This window comes from Mustela nivalis (genome assembly GCF_964662115.1).
Source record: "Mustela nivalis genome assembly, chromosome: 3".
Lineage (NCBI taxonomy): Eukaryota > Metazoa > Chordata > Mammalia > Carnivora > Mustelidae > Mustela > Mustela nivalis.
Genome location: NC_139022.1, coordinates 31655488 through 31672262, shown reverse-complemented (window position 1 = coordinate 31672262; position 16775 = coordinate 31655488). Strand labels below are relative to the sequence as shown.

The following is a 16775-nucleotide window of genomic DNA, read 5'->3' as shown; positions in this document are numbered from 1 at the left end:
GCTCCCCTTGCCCAGAGGTGCCGCCTCTGTCCGCATTGCTGTCTCAGTGACTGGAGCAACTGAAGCACTCGCATCCGGTGCTCAGGCCGGGACCATCCTCAAGCACCATCTCCCACACAGCCCCCCTGCCCCATCGCCGACCCTCCTGATTTTGCTTTCTGCAATCCGCATGCTTTGTCTCTGCTGCAGGCCCTCGGAGGGCCACCTGCATCCCTGTCGGGCTCCCTTCACTCCAGTCCACAGCCAGAGATGTCTGTTGAAAACGCACATCTAACCTCTGCATCCCCCTTCCTTTAAATACACCACTTCCTTTGCAAAGACAGAAGTTCCATGGGGTTCAGGGGTCCTGAGGTCAGCTCTGGCCACACTCAATGGCCTCCACATGGCCTCTGTCCCCCTTGTCAGTGCTCCAGATCCAGGCCACTTCTCCATCCCTCCAGCCCCTTCCCCTGGCTCTCACCCCAAGGGGTGACCCCAGGAGGGCCTGTGCAGCCCTCTCTCTCTTCTATGTTCTTCTCATGGTTGCGACCTCAGAGCACTGGGCTTCCTTCCCACCCTTGGCCAAGCCTTGATCAAATGATTGTGCATCTCCTCTCTCTGCTCTACCAGCCACATGCAGATTACACCAGGTCACCATCTGCTTGTCTCCAGCATGAAGGACCTGGGAGGGGTTCACAGACACGATGTACCGACTGGATGAACGTGGCCTTTCCCTGGTTCTAGCTGGCCTGCCTCACTGGTATAGACCGTGGAGCCCTCCTGAAGTCGAGGGCACAGCGTGTCTGTGCCTAGAGTCTGACAGAACCACAGACTTACCCTATTTTAAAAATACACAGATGATTTTGGAAGACTTGTTTCTTCTAAACCAATATATGCACTCCCAATGATGATCATTTTCTGCCTGAGAATTCCTTCAGAATCCACCGGCAGTGTTGACCTCAAGCTCATCTGTTGGTTCTTTCCCGAATCTTCTGTACCCCATTCTGAATAGAGGGATGGTGTGTGCTGGTTCCTCTCTCATTTTCTCATGAGTCCTACACCCTTGTGGAGAGAGGCTGAGAGATCTAGGTACATCTGAGCAGACCCAGAGACCGAGCTCTGAGGATGCTGAGGCTGTCCCTTGTCCCTGTCAGGAATGCACGCTCCAGAGCACGGGGGACGCCAAGCACAGCAGAGCTCTACCTCTCTTAGCCTGGTAATGCCATCCAATTCCAGAGCCACCTGCCAGGTACGCAGAGCTGGGTTTCAAGTACAGAAGTCATCCAGGGTGAAGACTGTGGCTCCCCAGGTGCCTCCTGGCCATTCATGGTTAGAACTCATTTCTGGCTGGACAGTCGAGGGCCTCTGTCCTTTGGAGTTCTTGAATATCCCACCTGAGCCAGCCCAGGGTGCCTTGCAAAGGGCTTAGCCCAACCCACACAGGCAGACACCCCTTTGTTTTCTGTGTTAGCTTCCCAACCCCTGTGCCCTCAGGGGGCTGCGTGGGGGCGCCTCTGAGGGCAGCAGGGTCAGCCCAGCAGATAGTCATGGAAATGGGAAAGCAAGGCCATCCCCGAGGAGGGCCCATGGTATCAGCTTCTTCTGCAGCTGCCCTTTAGTGCAGCTGTGACCTTGGGGACTCCCCTAGCTTCCACCCCTCAGCCTTGGCACTGGCCTCCCTGAGCCAACACTGCTGAGTCCAACCTATGGACAGCCCCTCCACGGCAGGTCCCCTGCCTAGCACAGGGTGGCCCCGAGCAGGTGTCCTCGATGCAGTGGCCATGTTCATTCATGGAGAAGGGCCTTCTCAGCTCCTCTAAGGCCTTTTGTTCCCAGATGCTGAGAGGTGGAGGGCCGTGCTGGGAGATCAAGAGAGTTCGGGATGGGGAGCAGCAGGTAAGAGGGCAGTGTCACCTTTCCCAGCCCTCTGATGGGGAAGCCCCCTTGCCCCTGGCCATGTACTGTTTCCTCTCCTTCCCTGAGTCCCACTGTTATCTCACAGCCCTTATCACCCTCCCTCTTTATGCAAAGACAGTGAGGGCTCAGAGAGGTTAAGGAACCGGCCCAAAGATGTACTCTGAAAACACTCGTGCTCATTTTGCTGATTTGGGCGCGGCATTTTACTCATTTGATCCGGTCCCTGTGTGAGAAATCTTTTACAGGAAAATGATGAAATATTTTTGGAGCCAAAGATACAATGTTTAAAAATAATTTGGAGGGAGGGGGGAAGTGTGGGAAGGGAGAGAAGAAGTGAATCTGGCAAAATGTTGATTAATTGTTGAGCCTGGGTGATGCATGTGTGGGAGTTCAGGGTTGTTCTTCTCTTTGTTTGTGTATGCTTGAAATGTTCCACAATAAGAACTCTGTACCCATTGAAGTAAAAGCCCTGTACACCTGAATTCTGGAAATAATTCGTTCCCCATCACAGCTCACATTGACCAAGTGCTGAGGTAAGAACACACGTGACTGCTGGGACTCTTCGCTACAAAGTTGTCTGATGGTGATGATTATCCTGTTTTGCTGAGGAGGAAACCGAGTCTCAGAGAGGGGAAGCACCTTGCCCGAGGTTACATAGCTGTGGTTTCTGAGCTGGGGTCTGAGGGGGCTCAGGTGCTCTGACCTGGACCCCATACTCTGAGTCCTACAGTGACCCCGCCTGATCAGACCGGTCACCAGCTCCTTTCCAGGCTGAGCCCTTGTGCTCTATGCTGGGAGAGGAGCAGCCCATGGTCCACCTTCAGGTGGGGTCCATCCCACCTTCGGGGGGAAGGGAGGCAGCACCCAGAGGACATGCCCTTTGGAGTGGGTGCTTTCTGGGCAAGGACAACTTGGGGATCTCAAAGACACAAGGGAGCACCCCCATTTCGGCCCACACCACCCAGCACACCTAACTGAATCCCAAGGTAAGGAATGAGAATGCCTCAGATGAATTATGTCTGCTCCAAAAGCCCACATCTGGGGGATGGCAGCTCTCAACAGTCATTCCTAGGCCTCACTCATTTCTCATCCATGGGGTGGTGAGAAAAGACTCCCTAACACGGCCCTGGTGGTAGGCCTGACAGCTTCTCAAGAGGTTGGCGAGGAGGCTCGGTTTCCCTCAGAAACCATCCCAGGACTTACACCAATCCCACCACTGCAGTTGGAAGGACAGGAAATGGTTTTGCCAATGGCAGAGGCAGGCCTGACAAGGGGGGATGATTCTGTCTTGTCAGTGGTTCGGATCTCATTCTGCTGGAGATCTCCTGAGGAGAAGGTGCTGAAGCAGGAGACTGGACTCTTCTCCCCCTGAGAACCCAACTCCACTCCATCCAACCATCCATGCGTCCACCCCTCTGCTATTGCCCATCTCCCCTTTTATACAGCCCCCCACCTTCAGATCCATCCATTCACCCACCCATTCATCCTTATTCATCCATCCATCCATCCATCCATCCATTCTTCTATCTACTCATCTATCCATCCCTCCTTAGTCACCATCCATCCTTATTCATCCCTCCACCTATCTATCCTTATTTACCCCTCCTCTCAACCACCCACCCATATACCCACTCACCTATCCATCCATTCATCCACTCATCCATTCTTATACCCAACCACTCACCCACCCATCCAACCATCCGCATTCATCCATCCCCCTACCCACCCTCTAATCCTCCCGTATGTCCATTTACCCACCGCCCCACCTACCCATCAATCTTTTCACAACCACTCACACCAAAAATCCATCTGCCTATCAGAATACCTAACATCTATCATCCCCCCTCCACCCATCTATCAAGGTAGCCAACTCTCTATCTATCTGGTCAGCCAGCATCTCCCTCCCTGCTTCTACCCACCCCTCCTAAGTCATGCAATCATAGAGCCTTCCTTCTCTGACCCCATTTCCTGCTGCATCCTAAGCCAAGAGTCAGGATCCCCAGGTGGATTGGATGCAGAGGAGGAGGAAGAGGAGCAGGAAGAGATGACCCTCATCTCACCGAGCCCTCAGAGCGGCTAAGTCACTTGTCTGCCATGTGATGTGGCCCACAGGCAAGGTCGCCCTCTCCGCTTTATGGATCCCTGTTGCCATCCCGCCTTCACAGTTTTCCTTTGTTTCACAAGCACTGGGCTCTGCCATGTCCAGACCCACTTTCAGGCCCACGACTAGCTTACCAGCTTGCCACATTCGGCCTCCTCCCAGGGAAACTGATCTGCATTCCCCGCAATACTCTCCTAGGGGAAGCAGCATCAGTGCTGGCCACAGAATCATCCTGGAGATTCCGATAAACCTGTCCCTTCTAAGTGTACCAGGAGACCTCCCTCCCCTCTGTGGGGTCCGTCTCTGTATTCTGACCCTGGTCCTGAGAGGTGGGGATCTGTTCTCCTTTTACCTCGAAGCGCCTTCCCCAGAGTAATGCAGCCGGGAGAACGGGGCAGGGAGTGGAGTACCTGATGCCCAACCCACTGGCTGCCTTCCAAGTCACAAGGGCTCCCTTTACTTTGCAATGTGGTTTTAACTACAGTGGAGGGGAGGGGGTGGCTGTTTCCTTTTCTGCCCTAACCAGGGCCCTCCAGGCCAGCCCGAGGGGTCACTGACCAAGGGCCCTGTTGCAAGAGCCTGAGTCGGTCCTTCCTTGGCCTGGCATCTGATGCCATGCATGAGTGCAGGGCAGGAGAGGGGTCAAGAGACCAGACCTGGAGCACAGGCCTGGTTTCCCTGCCTGGTTGGCAGGGCCTGACTTCCTGATGGGGCGGAGAGGGCTGATGTGAGAGGGTCTGCAGGTACACACAGGAGCCCTGAGGTTGGCCCCAGGAACAGGCTTCGGTCCGGGACGCAGGGGCGCAGACAGGGCGCACCCCTTGCACTAGGCTTGTCTACCTCGTCACAGGGGGCAATGCGGCCCATCACGTCCTTCAGGTGCCCGATGGTCGACTCCTCCTGGAAGTCCCGCGGGAACGTCTCCGTCCATTCGGCCAACAGCTGGAGCAGTTTGGGGCCAAACTTCCGGACCCGGGCCTGCAAGGGAAGCCACTGCGAGTCCACACCCGGTGAAGGGTGCCTAGAGGCGACGCCTCATCAGCCCCTGCGTCAGACACGCACTGGACACGCCCCGCTGGGGTTGGGCTATCCCGGCAGCGCCCCTGGTGGCCAAAGGTGGTATGCCTGGTGCCTTCTCTGTGTCAGGTCAAAGGGAGGCCACCCAGGGATGGGGGAACAAAGGGGGACAAAGGGGGACAGACACACATTTGGGGCAGGACCCTCTGTTGTTTTTGCCTGCTGGGCATCCCGTCTCCCTCTCTGTGGTGATAACATCTCAGTTTGCTTTGGGGGTTTCCGTCCCCCTCATTCCTAGCCCTTGGGGTTCAGGGGTCAGCTTACTGCGCCTCAGGCGCCCTGGCAGGGGTCCAGATCGGTGCTGGCCAATAAGAAGATGGTACACCCCCCATCTTGCACAGTGACTGGCTCATGTTGCCCATGCTAAACCACTGAGCTCGGGACTTTCCTTGGGACCTATTTAGAACATGGCTTGCTGTTTCCACTGGAATTGGGAAGAGTAGATAGTGAGCCTGGAGTGGCAGAGGCCACCTGTCACTGGTCAGGGAGAACCTGCCGGAGTGAGGGTGAGGCTGGTCTCGAGGAAAACGGAGCAGAGGATTGGAGGGAGAAAGACCCTATTTCCATGGGGGTCGTTTGAGCCTCTGGAGCCCAGTGGTACTTGGTGACTTTGCAGTTCTGTGAGCCAAGAAAAGTCCCTTTGTCTTAGGCCAGTTGTAGTTGGGCTTCTATTTCTGTAACAATGGGGCCCGATGGACATACCTGTAAAGAGTCACAGGTCGCGGGATCTTGCTGGGTCAGAGGAAGGCTAGGCTATCAGTGCACTTCAGAGAGGAAGGGATGGTGGAATGGAGTTTGCTGAGAGCAGATAGATGGTGCAGAGCCATCCCAGATGGCAAGGGTCCTACTGATGAGGCTCTGGAGTCCCAGGTGCCGTGAGCTCAGGGGCTCCCACAGGGCAGTAGAAACAGCACCCAGTTAGAGGTTCCAACTCCGTCCCTTCTAGCTCTGAGCCCCAGACAAGTCAGAAACCCCTGCGGGCTCCTGCCCAGGAGAATGGGGACCATTACTGCCACTCCAAGAGGTAGATGCATAAGGATGTGTCAGGGGAGTATCTGTACAGAGGGCCCCTGTCCTGCCCCTCACCTTGTCCAGCACCGGCTGGTCCAGCTGCTGCTGCTCAATACACAGGTGGCAAACCCGGGCCAGGAGCTCCCGGGGCTCAATGAAGAGGCGGGAGCTTAGAAGGAAGGTGAAGATGTAGGCTTTCTGAAAGGGACACAGAGAAAGGCAACATGTGCTCACAAGGGCATGGCAGGGCTGTGCCCTCTGGTCCAAGACCAGCCCCAGCCCTAGCGTCTCCCCCATGCGTGGTAGAAGGGAGCCCGCTCTGATGGCCCTCCTCCTCGTTGGATGGGTAACCCACCTCGGGGTAGTAGTCGGTTGTGGGCACCAGGTGCTGGATCAGGGTGTCCAGGGAGGCTGACGAGGGAGCCCCATCCAGGAGGGGCTGCCCAATCTGCTCGCCATCTGTGGGCTCAGTGGGGGATGGGCCAAGGCTGCCAGGGGTGACCATGTCGGAGGTGCTCAGGGTCCGGGGCATGCCTGTCTGCAGTAAAAGGAGTAATTAGACACACCCGGACTGGGGCCCTGCTGGTCCTCTGGGCTCCTGGCTGGGTGGATTCTGCCTCCTCCAGGAGCTTTGGTGCCCATCCAAGCCCAGTGACAAATCACTTGGGGGGGGGGTGCTGGTGATTCCTACCCCCAGCAGGGCATCCCTCAGCAACCAACCCTCCTCCACTCTTGGTCCAAGACACTTAGGGACTTACTCTTTCTGCTCCTACCCCCAGGGAAGGTTGTTTTGGGCATGGCTTAGACAATTCACAGATTGTCCCTGCCCATGGCCACATAGACGATTAGTTCAAGGGTGGGCCTGGTCAAAGCTGGAGGGCTCAGGCGTGATCCCAGAACATCTGCGGCTCTCTGACGCTCTCTCCTTTGCTGGGGTCCCTGAGCCCGGCTCAATCTCTGCTGCACCCCAGGGTCCGGCCCCCACCTGGAACAGAGTGGGTGCTCGGTCAAGGTACGGGTGTTCAAGTGACTCAGCAGGCAGGTGACAACAGAGGAGCCCGAGATGACACCGCTGCGTAGGGTGATGGGGCCAAGGGGCAGGCCTTCCAGTGGGAAAAGCCCTGGGGGCCTGGCCCCACAGGCTCACGCCTCATCTCAGCCCGCAGCCCTCCCATCCTTCAGATGAGGTAGAGGAAGGCTCGAAGAGAAAGGCGGGTGCCCAGCTCGCGTGCTGAGTACCTGGCCGAGCTGGGTCTTGAGGACAGGTGTGTCTGAGGACAGGTCCCGTTTGTGTTTGAGGACAGGCCCCGTTCTTGTCTACCAGCCCAGCTGGGCCCTAATGTTGGCGTCCACAGAGCACAGACTCCAGGGCACATGGTGTAAGGCCCTGCCCCTCCCAGAGGAACTTGCTTGTGGACCCCGATGTAGGGGTGGGGCAGGCCGGGTGGAGATGTCCAATGGGTGCAGCATGTGTATATCCACTAGGGTGGATTGAGATCTGATTGGCCACCTGTATAGGGGTGGGACTCAACCAAACCGCATGAAGGTTGCTGTGAGGCTAGCAGGGGAGGAGGAGAGCTGCACCGGGAGCAGGAGGAAAGCTGCGCCGGGAGCAGAAGAAGAGTCGACTGAGCGAAGAGTCGGCGGAGTGGAGGAGCTGTAACAGCTCTTGTAAGAGCTATAACCGCCGCGAGCGGTCCCACCACTGGCGGTCCCTGCGCCTGCAGCCTCCAGCCGCTTGCGGCCCCGCCTCCGGCGGTCCTGCCTCCGGTGGCCCCAAGCCGCCGCCTGCAGCTTCAAGCCGCCTGAGGCCCCACCTCCAGCGGCCCCGAGCCACCTGCAGCCTTCAGCCACGTGCAGCTTCCAGCAGCCCTGAGCTGCCCAGACACCAGCGGTCCAGCTGTCAGCGGTCCCTCGACGCCTGCGGCCCTGAGACTCCAGTGGTCCAGCGGCCCAGCGGTCTGCGGTCCCGAGATACCAGTGGTCCAGCAGTCCAGTGGTCAGCGGTCCCCACACCTGCAGCCCCTAGACGTCAGTGGTGCCGAGACACCAGCAGTCCAGCGGTCAGCGGTCCTGACGCCTGCAGCCCCTGGATGCCAGCGGTCCCAAGACGCCAGTGGTCCAGAGATGCCAATGGCCCCTAGCTGCCAGCAGCCTTGCCGCAAAATGCCTCACCACCCCGAGCCACGAGCGGCCTTGTCCGCAGCGGTGGCTTCCTCTGGGTGGCAGCCTTGTCAGAGTGGCATCGTGGGGAGCAGAGTCTGTGTCATCCAGGTTGTCCTCCTTGTCATCGTCGCTGTCATCGTTGCCTCTTTGACGTCGGGAGCGGCCTCGTCCAGGAAGCGGTCTTGTCCAGAATGGCCTCTTCTTGGGAGCGGCCCTGTCTGGGGAGCAACATCATGGAGCAGCGGCCTCATCTTGAGAGTGGCCTCTTCTTGGGAGCGGCTCTGATCATGGAGCGGCCTCATCTGTGGAGCAGCCTCGTCTAGAGCAGCCTTGTCCGGAGCGGCCTTCTTGGGAGTGACCTTGTCGGGAACATCGTCCTCGCCTTTTCGTAAGAGATAGCCCTGACCGGTCAGTTTGATTCTTGATGCTTGGCGCGAAATAAAGTTTTGTTTGACTTTCGCTTTGTATCAGTCTTGTTCCTTTGATCACGGACCCTAACAATGGGCAGACTCTGGAAGTGTGACCAGCGGTGCCCAGGGCCTGAGGAGAGAAGCATGTGCTGGCTGGCGATGGGGGTCAACTCAACCCCTCCTGGGACAAGCTAGCCCTCCCACACATTGTTTGGCCCGTGGGCACCAGCCCCGGGTGCCGACTCTCCTTCCTAGCTCAGATCCTGGCCCCGGACCCAAGTCCCTTCCCCTGGTGCCTCCATCTGTTGGGTCTGCCTCCTGGCATCCATTTCCTTTCCTCGTAGCCAGAACACCAAGCTTTGCAGGTGTTCCCCCAATAACCACGCCTTCTGATGAATACTAACCTAGGTGCTGAGATGTCAGGAAGGCTCCGCCCACACTTGGCCAAGGGGTGGGCACTAGGCCAGGCCGGGCCAATCAGAGGCTGCCACCCTGAAATACGTAGCTGAAGGGGGCATGGTCCAAAGAGGCAGGCCTGGGAGGGCTTGGCTTCTGAGTCAGCTGCCCACCACTCCAGGCATAAGCTTCTGCCTCAGTTTCCCTGCTCACGTCCCCTGCTCCCGCTGACCACTCTCCACCCCTAAGGCGCACCAGTCAGTCTCCTTGTGTTTGGGTCTCCAGGCCCAGCATCTGGAGGTCTTGGGGCTCCCGCCACAGTTAGCTGTAAGGAGGGGGCAAGTCTGCATTGCATCTGCGTTGGAGGCATGTGCCATCCCCAACCCAGGGGATGCCGCCCTGCAGGCAGGCACCCTTCCTTCTGGGGATTCGTGCTGTCAGACCCAGAGCCCACCTGCTGTCGGAGTCTAGTACTGGACAACTTTTTGGGACTATATGGCCTAAGCCTAACTCCTGTATGGGATACAGGGGTAAATGTCTGCAGGGACAAGTGTCGGACCAGGTGGTATTACAGGGAAGGTACAGACCTAGAGGATAACCTTTCTCTCATTCCCCAACGTTTGACAGAGAGGTGTGTACCCCAAATATCTAACTTTCCTCTTTACTGGACAACACAAAGACACCTAGCAAGAGGCTGACAAGAGTCCCATGGTTCCCCCAGGGTGAGGTCCATCAGAGAGAGGCCAGAGCTACACAGCTCCACTGGACTCCTGGGGGTGCTGACCACATGCTCAGACCTTCCACATTTAAGGAATGCCAGGATTCCTGACTTGTATGCTTGGTATCCTGATTTTATTTTAATTATTTTATTTTTCTTAGAGGGGGGAGCAGAGGGAGAGGGAGAGAGAGAATCTCAAGCAGGCTCCATGTGCAGGAGCCTGATGTGGGGCTCAATCTCACAACCCCAAAGTTGTGACCTGAGTCGAAATCAAGAGTCCGATGTTCAACTGACTGAGCCACCCAGGTGCCCCAAGGACCCTGATTTTATTTATTTATTTATTCATTCATTTATTTATTTAAATATTTTATTTATTTATTTGAGACAGAGATCACAAGTAGGCAGAGAGGCAGGCAGAGAGAGAGGGGGAAGCATGCTCCCTGCTCAGCAGAAAGGCTGATGTGGGGCTTGATCCCAGGACCCTGAGACCAGGACCTGAGCCGAAGGCAGAGGCTTAACCCACTGAGCCACCCAGGCACCCCCCTGATTTTAAAGATGGCAATTCAACTTATTAAAAGGGAAAAAAGCCACCATGGGGGCCACAGCATAGGACAAGAGCATATTTAGAAACAACATCTCTAGCTTCCAGGTGGCCAGTTTCCAACCCCCGCTCTGCTGTCATAGTCCCCGGTAGTGCTGGTTGGCATTCTAAAAACCTGCAAAGAACAGAAAGCCATATAGAACCTATGGAAGAAAAGCACCTGGCTGGTCAGCAAAGCATGTCCTGGGTGCTGGAGAGGGGGTGGACTCCCGGGCATCTGTGCCCAGGTGGGTGCTGGACCAGGCCTGGCTGAAGGGAGAGAGTCAGAGGATGACCCTTTGTTGTGTGAAAAGTCTCCTGGGCTTTTCAAATGTCTTCACGTGCTGAGAATGGGAAGAAGAACCCCTCCTCTTCTGTTTCTGGAGAGGAGCCCCGAGATTAAGTGCACAAAGTACCCAGCACAGTGCCTGCCATGGAGAAGAAGGGGCCACCAAGACCACTGAGCCCTCCCCAAGGGCCTATTCTATCAGCAGGGTCTGAAACCATGACACACGTCATCATTCCAACTGCTAATGGTGCTCTGGGCCAAAAAGACATGTCCCTTGGGGTCCCTCAATTTACCCTGGTTTGCAAGCTGGCTGTGGCCTGGACAGCTCTCTACCGTGAACTTCCAGCCCCGGGGTGGGAGCTCCGAGAGCAGCTATCACTGGCTGCCGAGTTAGCCTTGCAGACTATCGTAAGCCCACAACGCCCAGTCGGAGCCTTCCGCCCTCGCCTGAGTAGGTAGCAGAATTTTACACATTTATACATTCTCATCCCATCACCCCTCCCCCATTACCTCCTTTTTAAAAATTCTGGGAAATGATGCTTAATGTGAAATTTACCATTGTAACCATTTCAAGGGTATACTTTCAGTGGCACCAAGCATGCTCCCATGGTTGTGCAAATGTCACCACTCCCCATCTCCAGAAACTTTTCATCTTCTCCTACATCCATTCAGCAATCACGCCTCATCTTCCCCTCCCCTCACCCTGGCAAGCCCATTCCACTTCCTGTCTCTAGAAATGTGACTGTTCTAGGCACCTGTATGAGCAGAACCATAGGGTGTGTGTCCTTTTGTGACTGGCTTATTTCACTTCACATCATATCCCCAAGGTTCACACATGCTGTAGCGTGGGTCAGAATGTCCCCCCCCTTTTTTAAAGACTGCATCCTATAGCCCATATATACATATATATATGTACATATATATATGGACAAACTCACATAACCCCATGTTTTCTCTATCCCTTCATCTGCCAGTGGGAATTTGAGTAGTTTCAGCCTTTCTCATACCCTTGTCCACACTAGCTGTGCTCTCACTACTTCTCACTCCAACTGGCAATGGAAAAGGGTTCCAATTGCTCTATATCCTTGCCAATGCCATTTTGTTTTTTGTTTCTCATTTCTTTTTTTTTTTTTTTTTTTGTATTTTTGATGGCAGCCATCCATCAGGGTGTGAGGGGACATCGCATCGTGAACCTTGATTCTGATTTTGTACTTTGCTTGTGACTGGGGTTGGTGGGCATCTTCTTGTGTTCTTTGGCCACTTGTATATATAACCTTCAGAGAAATGTCTTTGTAAACCCTTGGTTCACTGTTGAACTGACCGAGATCATGAAGCTTTGTTGTCCTCCAGAAATTTTATAGTGTGTGGTCTTACTTTTAGGTCTTTAATCTGTTTCAGTTGAATTTTTGTGTATGCGGTGTTAGGTAAGGGTCCAACTTAGCTATCTTACCTGTGGATCTCCAGTTTTCCTGGCACCATTTGTTGAAACGATTGTCCTTTTTCCACTGAATGGTCTTGGCACTCTTGTTGAAAAATCATTTGACTCAATACACAGGAATTTGTTTCTGGGCTCTCTATTCCATTCCATTGGCCCATACCCCTGTCTTTATGCCAGGACCACACTGTTTTGATTACCGTAGCTCTGTCATAAACCAGGAAGTGCAGTCCCTTCAACTTTGTTCTTTTCCAAGATTGCTGTGGCTGTTCAGGGTCCTTTTGAAATGCCGTATGAATTTCAGGATGGATGCTTCTATTCCTGCAAAAACACCACTGGAATTTTGATAGAGATTGCATGAAATTTGTAGATTGCTTTGGATAATATTGACATCTTAACAATATCAAGCCTTCCAGCCCACGAATACAGGGTGTCTTTCCATTTATTTGTGTCTTCTCTCATTTCTCATTGCTCTCATTTCCATGTTTTATACTTTTCACCGTGCAAGTCTTTCATTTCCTGGGCTGAGTTGATTCCTAACTACAAGCTCCTAAGTCTATTCTTTGTGATTCTTTTGTACGGGAGATTGCCTTCTTAATTTCCTTTTTTGATTGTTCATTGTTAGTGTGCAGAAACACAACTGTTTTTTATGGTGTTGATTTTGTATCCTGCTATTTTGCTGAATGAATGTTAATTAGTTCAATAGGGATGTGTGTGTGTTTGTGTGTGTGTGATAGTGTTTGCATGTAGGGTTTTCTACATGTAAGATCTTATCATGTGCAAGAACTAGTTTTACTCCCACCTTTATGATTTGAGTGGCTTTATCTATTTATTCTTGTGCTGGCTAGAACTTCTTGTACTTTGTTGGATATCAGTGATAAAAGTGGGCATCCTTGTGTTGTTCCCGAGCTTAGTGGAAAAGCCTTCAGTCTTTCGTCACCAAGGATGATGTTATTTGAGAGTGTCTTGATTTCTCCCTCATTCTTGAGGTACAGTTTTGCTGCATATAGGGTTCTTGGTTGACAATTTTTTACTTTTGACACTTTTGATTATATTAACCCATTGCCTTCCAACCTCAAGGTTTCTGATAAGAAATCTGCTGATAATATTATTGAGGATTTCTTGCATGAGACAAGTCACTTTTCTCTTGCTGCTTTCAAGTTTTTGTCTTTCAACAGTTTGATTATAATATGTTTCAGTGTGGGTTTCCTTGAGTTTATCCTACTTGCAATTTGTTGACCTTTTTGTATGTTTGTATTCATGTCTTTTACCAACTTTGAGAAGTTTTCAACTACTATTTCTTCAAATAACCTCTCTACCCCTTCTCTCTGTTCTCTTTCTGGGACTCTCACAACATGTATGTTGGTCTGCTTAATGGTGTTCCACACATCCCTTACGTTCTGCTATATTTTTTTCAACCATTTCCCCCTTGTCCCTCAGAATCAATCATTTCAATTGTCTTATCTTCAAGTTCACTGATTTTTCTGTCTGCTCAAATCGGCTTTTGGAAACTTCTAGTGAATTTCTCATTTCAGGTATTGTATTTTTCTGCTCTAAAAATTTCTTTTGGGTTCTTTTTAAATGTTTTTTTTTATTTATCTCTTTATTGATATTTCTATTTTGCTCATACATAGTTTTCTTGACTATCCACCTTTAACTTTAGCTCTCTGAATGAGACAGTTGTCTTAAAGTCTTTGCCTAATCAGTTTATCATCTCTTTCTTAGGGATGGCTTCTCTGATTTTTCCACCCCCTTTACAGTCCATTCCTTTCTCTTTCTTTGCAGATCTTGTTATTTGTTGTTGCTTTTGTTGAAAATGGAATGTTTGAATCTTATAATGTGGTGACTCTAGAAATCAGATTTCTGCAGGTCTTTTCTTTTCTTTCTTTCTTTCCAATTGTTGTAGGGTGCTTCTATGCCAGGATCAGACTGAGGTATAAATTTAAGGTCCTTTGAGTCTTCTCTGAGCCTATACCTTTCTCTGGGCATGTGTAGTAACTTTCTAACTTCCTTTGTATACATGGTTGCTTTTGAATATCCTAATCCTTAAATGTCTTGCCCCCAAAAGAGGAAAAAGGGAAGAATGAAGGGGTGTGTGTGGGGCGGGTAGTAATAGGCTTTGACTTCTTAAATCCCCTGGAATCCTCTTCAGCCAGTATAGACTGCAACAATGGTGGCCTGCCTCTCTATCTGCACCTCTGTGACCAGAAACAGCAACAAGCAATCAGAACACACATCCCCCAGTATTTGCAGGACAAGGTGCTTATTGCCCACTGTGGATCCCATAGCTGTGGGTAAGCTATTCCAGGAACATGTGCATGGCTGCTGCCTAGAGGCTGGGGGTGGAAGAAGGGTAGCTGCTACTGTGTTAAGAACTTAAACTGACCAAAATGAACTGAAACTTTCCAAGCCTTCCTTTGAAGCTGAAAGTCTTTGAATAGGCTCAGAGTTCTAAGATAGTTAAATCAGGTGGACTCTGCCAGTTCAGCCGTCTAGCAGGTGGTGGAGTCTTGGTGCTTCCTGCTTCACTGTCTTTGCTGATACCCTCCTCTTCCCATTATATCTTTAACTGGACACTGCTATTGGATTTTTAGATCTCATTAGTTCTGACAGTCTTGTTTTTCCAGAAACAATTTAGTCTACAATTAATAGTGATTTAATCTCTTCCTTTCTGGTGGTTAAACCTCACAGACTTTTCTTGTCATAATGCATTGGACAGAACTCTTAACAAAGAGTATAATGCTGGTGAGAATAAGCATCTTACATTGTTTCATCTTTCTATCAGGGTCAGGTGTGCTGTGGGGGTTGAGCCAAGAGCCCTTCTAGGGTGATGTTTCTAGTCCCACTGCAGTGTTTTGGGAGGAGTTGGAGCCATACAGCTCCTAGGTCTATGTGTGTGTGTCCTGAAAACCCCAGGTCTTTTCCTTTCTGCATCATGAGAATGAGTGCCTACTCTAGTCCTACTGGTTCTCCTCAGAGCCCCTGTTTCAGCCTTGTCCAGTTTTGCTTTTTATCTGGGAAATCTGTGCAGAGCTTGCAGAAGCTCTGAGAAGAAGCCTGAATTATAGGTTTCCTTGCAGGGTCTGCACCAGACTTGCTCCCCAGGTAGGGGGCGGGAGCATCACCCACATTGGGGCATCATTAAGAGCCAAATAGGCATCTTTGCTTGAGACTGCTTCTGCAGGAACAGGGACAGTCCCTATACCCTTGGGGGGGGGGGAGCTGAACTCAGGGAAGGGTCTTGGATGAAATGCCTGTGCCACCTGACCCAGGCAGTTTCCATGCCCCTGAGGTTTCAGCTCAAGAGCAAACATGTGTCTTGCTTTATGTGTCTTTTGTTCTCACATGTCACTGAATCCTTAACACAACCATATGGGAATGATTGCCCACTCCACAAATGAGAAAGCCTGCACCCTAAAAAGTAAAGTAAAGTGGTGTGTGCAAGTTTGCAGCTGGTGATTAGTACCCCAGATACTTGGGCTCCTGACACCAGGCCCAGCTCCTGGCCCTGGTCCTGGCCCTGGCCCTGGGAGGGGAAACTGGCAAAGGCTGAGTGGGAGATATAGATGTGGACTGGAGATCCAGCCAGGGACCTGGGCTCAGGAACCAGGGGCTTGGGGAGGGCAACCTGAATACCAGGAACCCCGACATGGCCTGGCTTTCAGGAGGCAGGGAGCCCACTTAGCAACCCCTAATGGACTCAGCTGAGAAGGAAATCTTAGCCTATAGACATGGTCTTCTCGACTCTCCCAGGCCACCCTGGGTAGGGCCCTAGACCATGCCAACTTTTGCCCTGCTGCTCTGAGCAGTGACAGCACCTTGTCCAGGGCCCCAAAATGCTGTGGTCCTCCACTTCTCCCTCCTTGACAAAGCCTGGGACTGAAACACTCCTCTCATTCCAATTCAGGTCCTGTGAAGGGTTCCTCTCTGTTCCCTAGTGTCTGAAAAGATGCTTCCCAAGGCACTTGGGCCTCCCCCAGGCCTGAGCACAGGGGTTCTGCTTGCCTGGGCTGGGAATACACCTGGCCTTTCCTTTAGGAGGCCACCTGACAGACTTGGCCTGATGGAGAGAGGGGAGGACTGGCTGGCCTGAGTTATTTTTATGCACCATATGGCCCTCAGCTCCTGCTGACAGAGCCTGCTGCTTTTAGATCTCAGGAAGCTCCAGTTTCTGAGAGCTCAGGGCCCAGCTCACAGCCAGTCTGCCAAGTGCAGGTTGATGGCACCAAGACCCACCCCAGCCCGGTAACTGAAAATAGGGCTCTTCAAAGAGGGAAATGTCGGGCTCCCTTCTGCTCCATAACCCGTATGGTCCCTCACTCTTAGTCTCCACCCTTAATTATTCCCTGAGGACACGCTTCTCTAAGGAGAGGCATTGGGCTGAAGGATGCCAGTCTTTTCAAGGAATATATCACCCAGTTGCTCCTCTGAACCATGGGGAAGGGGTTTTGCTTTAGGCTCCCAACCATCATGCTTCCTGACTTCCTGGAACCCCTTCTCCCCACTGGCTGGAACCCTGATTAGAGTGGGGGTGGGGGCTAACTGGGTCCTGGCCAGTGACAGTGCAGCACCCCATCCTCCTGCCCCTGACCAGGGACCCAGGTTATCGAATCAGAATAAATCCCAACCCTTGTTGGGAGATCACCTCAGAAAATGTTCCCTTGATACTTTTTCCTCTCTACACTTTTAGAAGAAT

The 16775-nt window shown here is 52.4% G+C and overlaps 1 protein-coding gene across 8 annotated transcripts in view; it reads right to left on the bottom strand.

Annotated features, from left to right (window-relative positions):
- RASGEF1C (RasGEF domain family member 1C) overlaps window positions 1-16775 on the bottom strand; it is an 83773-nt gene that overhangs the window by 24992 nt on the left and 42006 nt on the right. For 5 of the 8 annotated variants that reach the window (XM_082723606.1, XM_082723599.1, XM_082723604.1 and 2 more), the window contains 3 exons: window positions 6441-6623; window positions 6161-6283; window positions 4838-4975 (listed from right to left, as the gene is read on the bottom strand). In XM_082723606.1, the coding sequence (XP_082579732.1) occupies window positions 4838-4975; window positions 6161-6283; window positions 6441-6617 (438 nt within the window). In that variant the 5' untranslated portion in view covers window positions 6618-6623. Of the gene's footprint in view, window positions 1-4837; window positions 4976-6160; window positions 6284-6440; window positions 6626-6843; window positions 7071-16775 lie in introns of those variants that run through there. The other 3 variants (XM_082723600.1, XM_082723601.1, XM_082723603.1) reach the window with 3 other exon arrangements.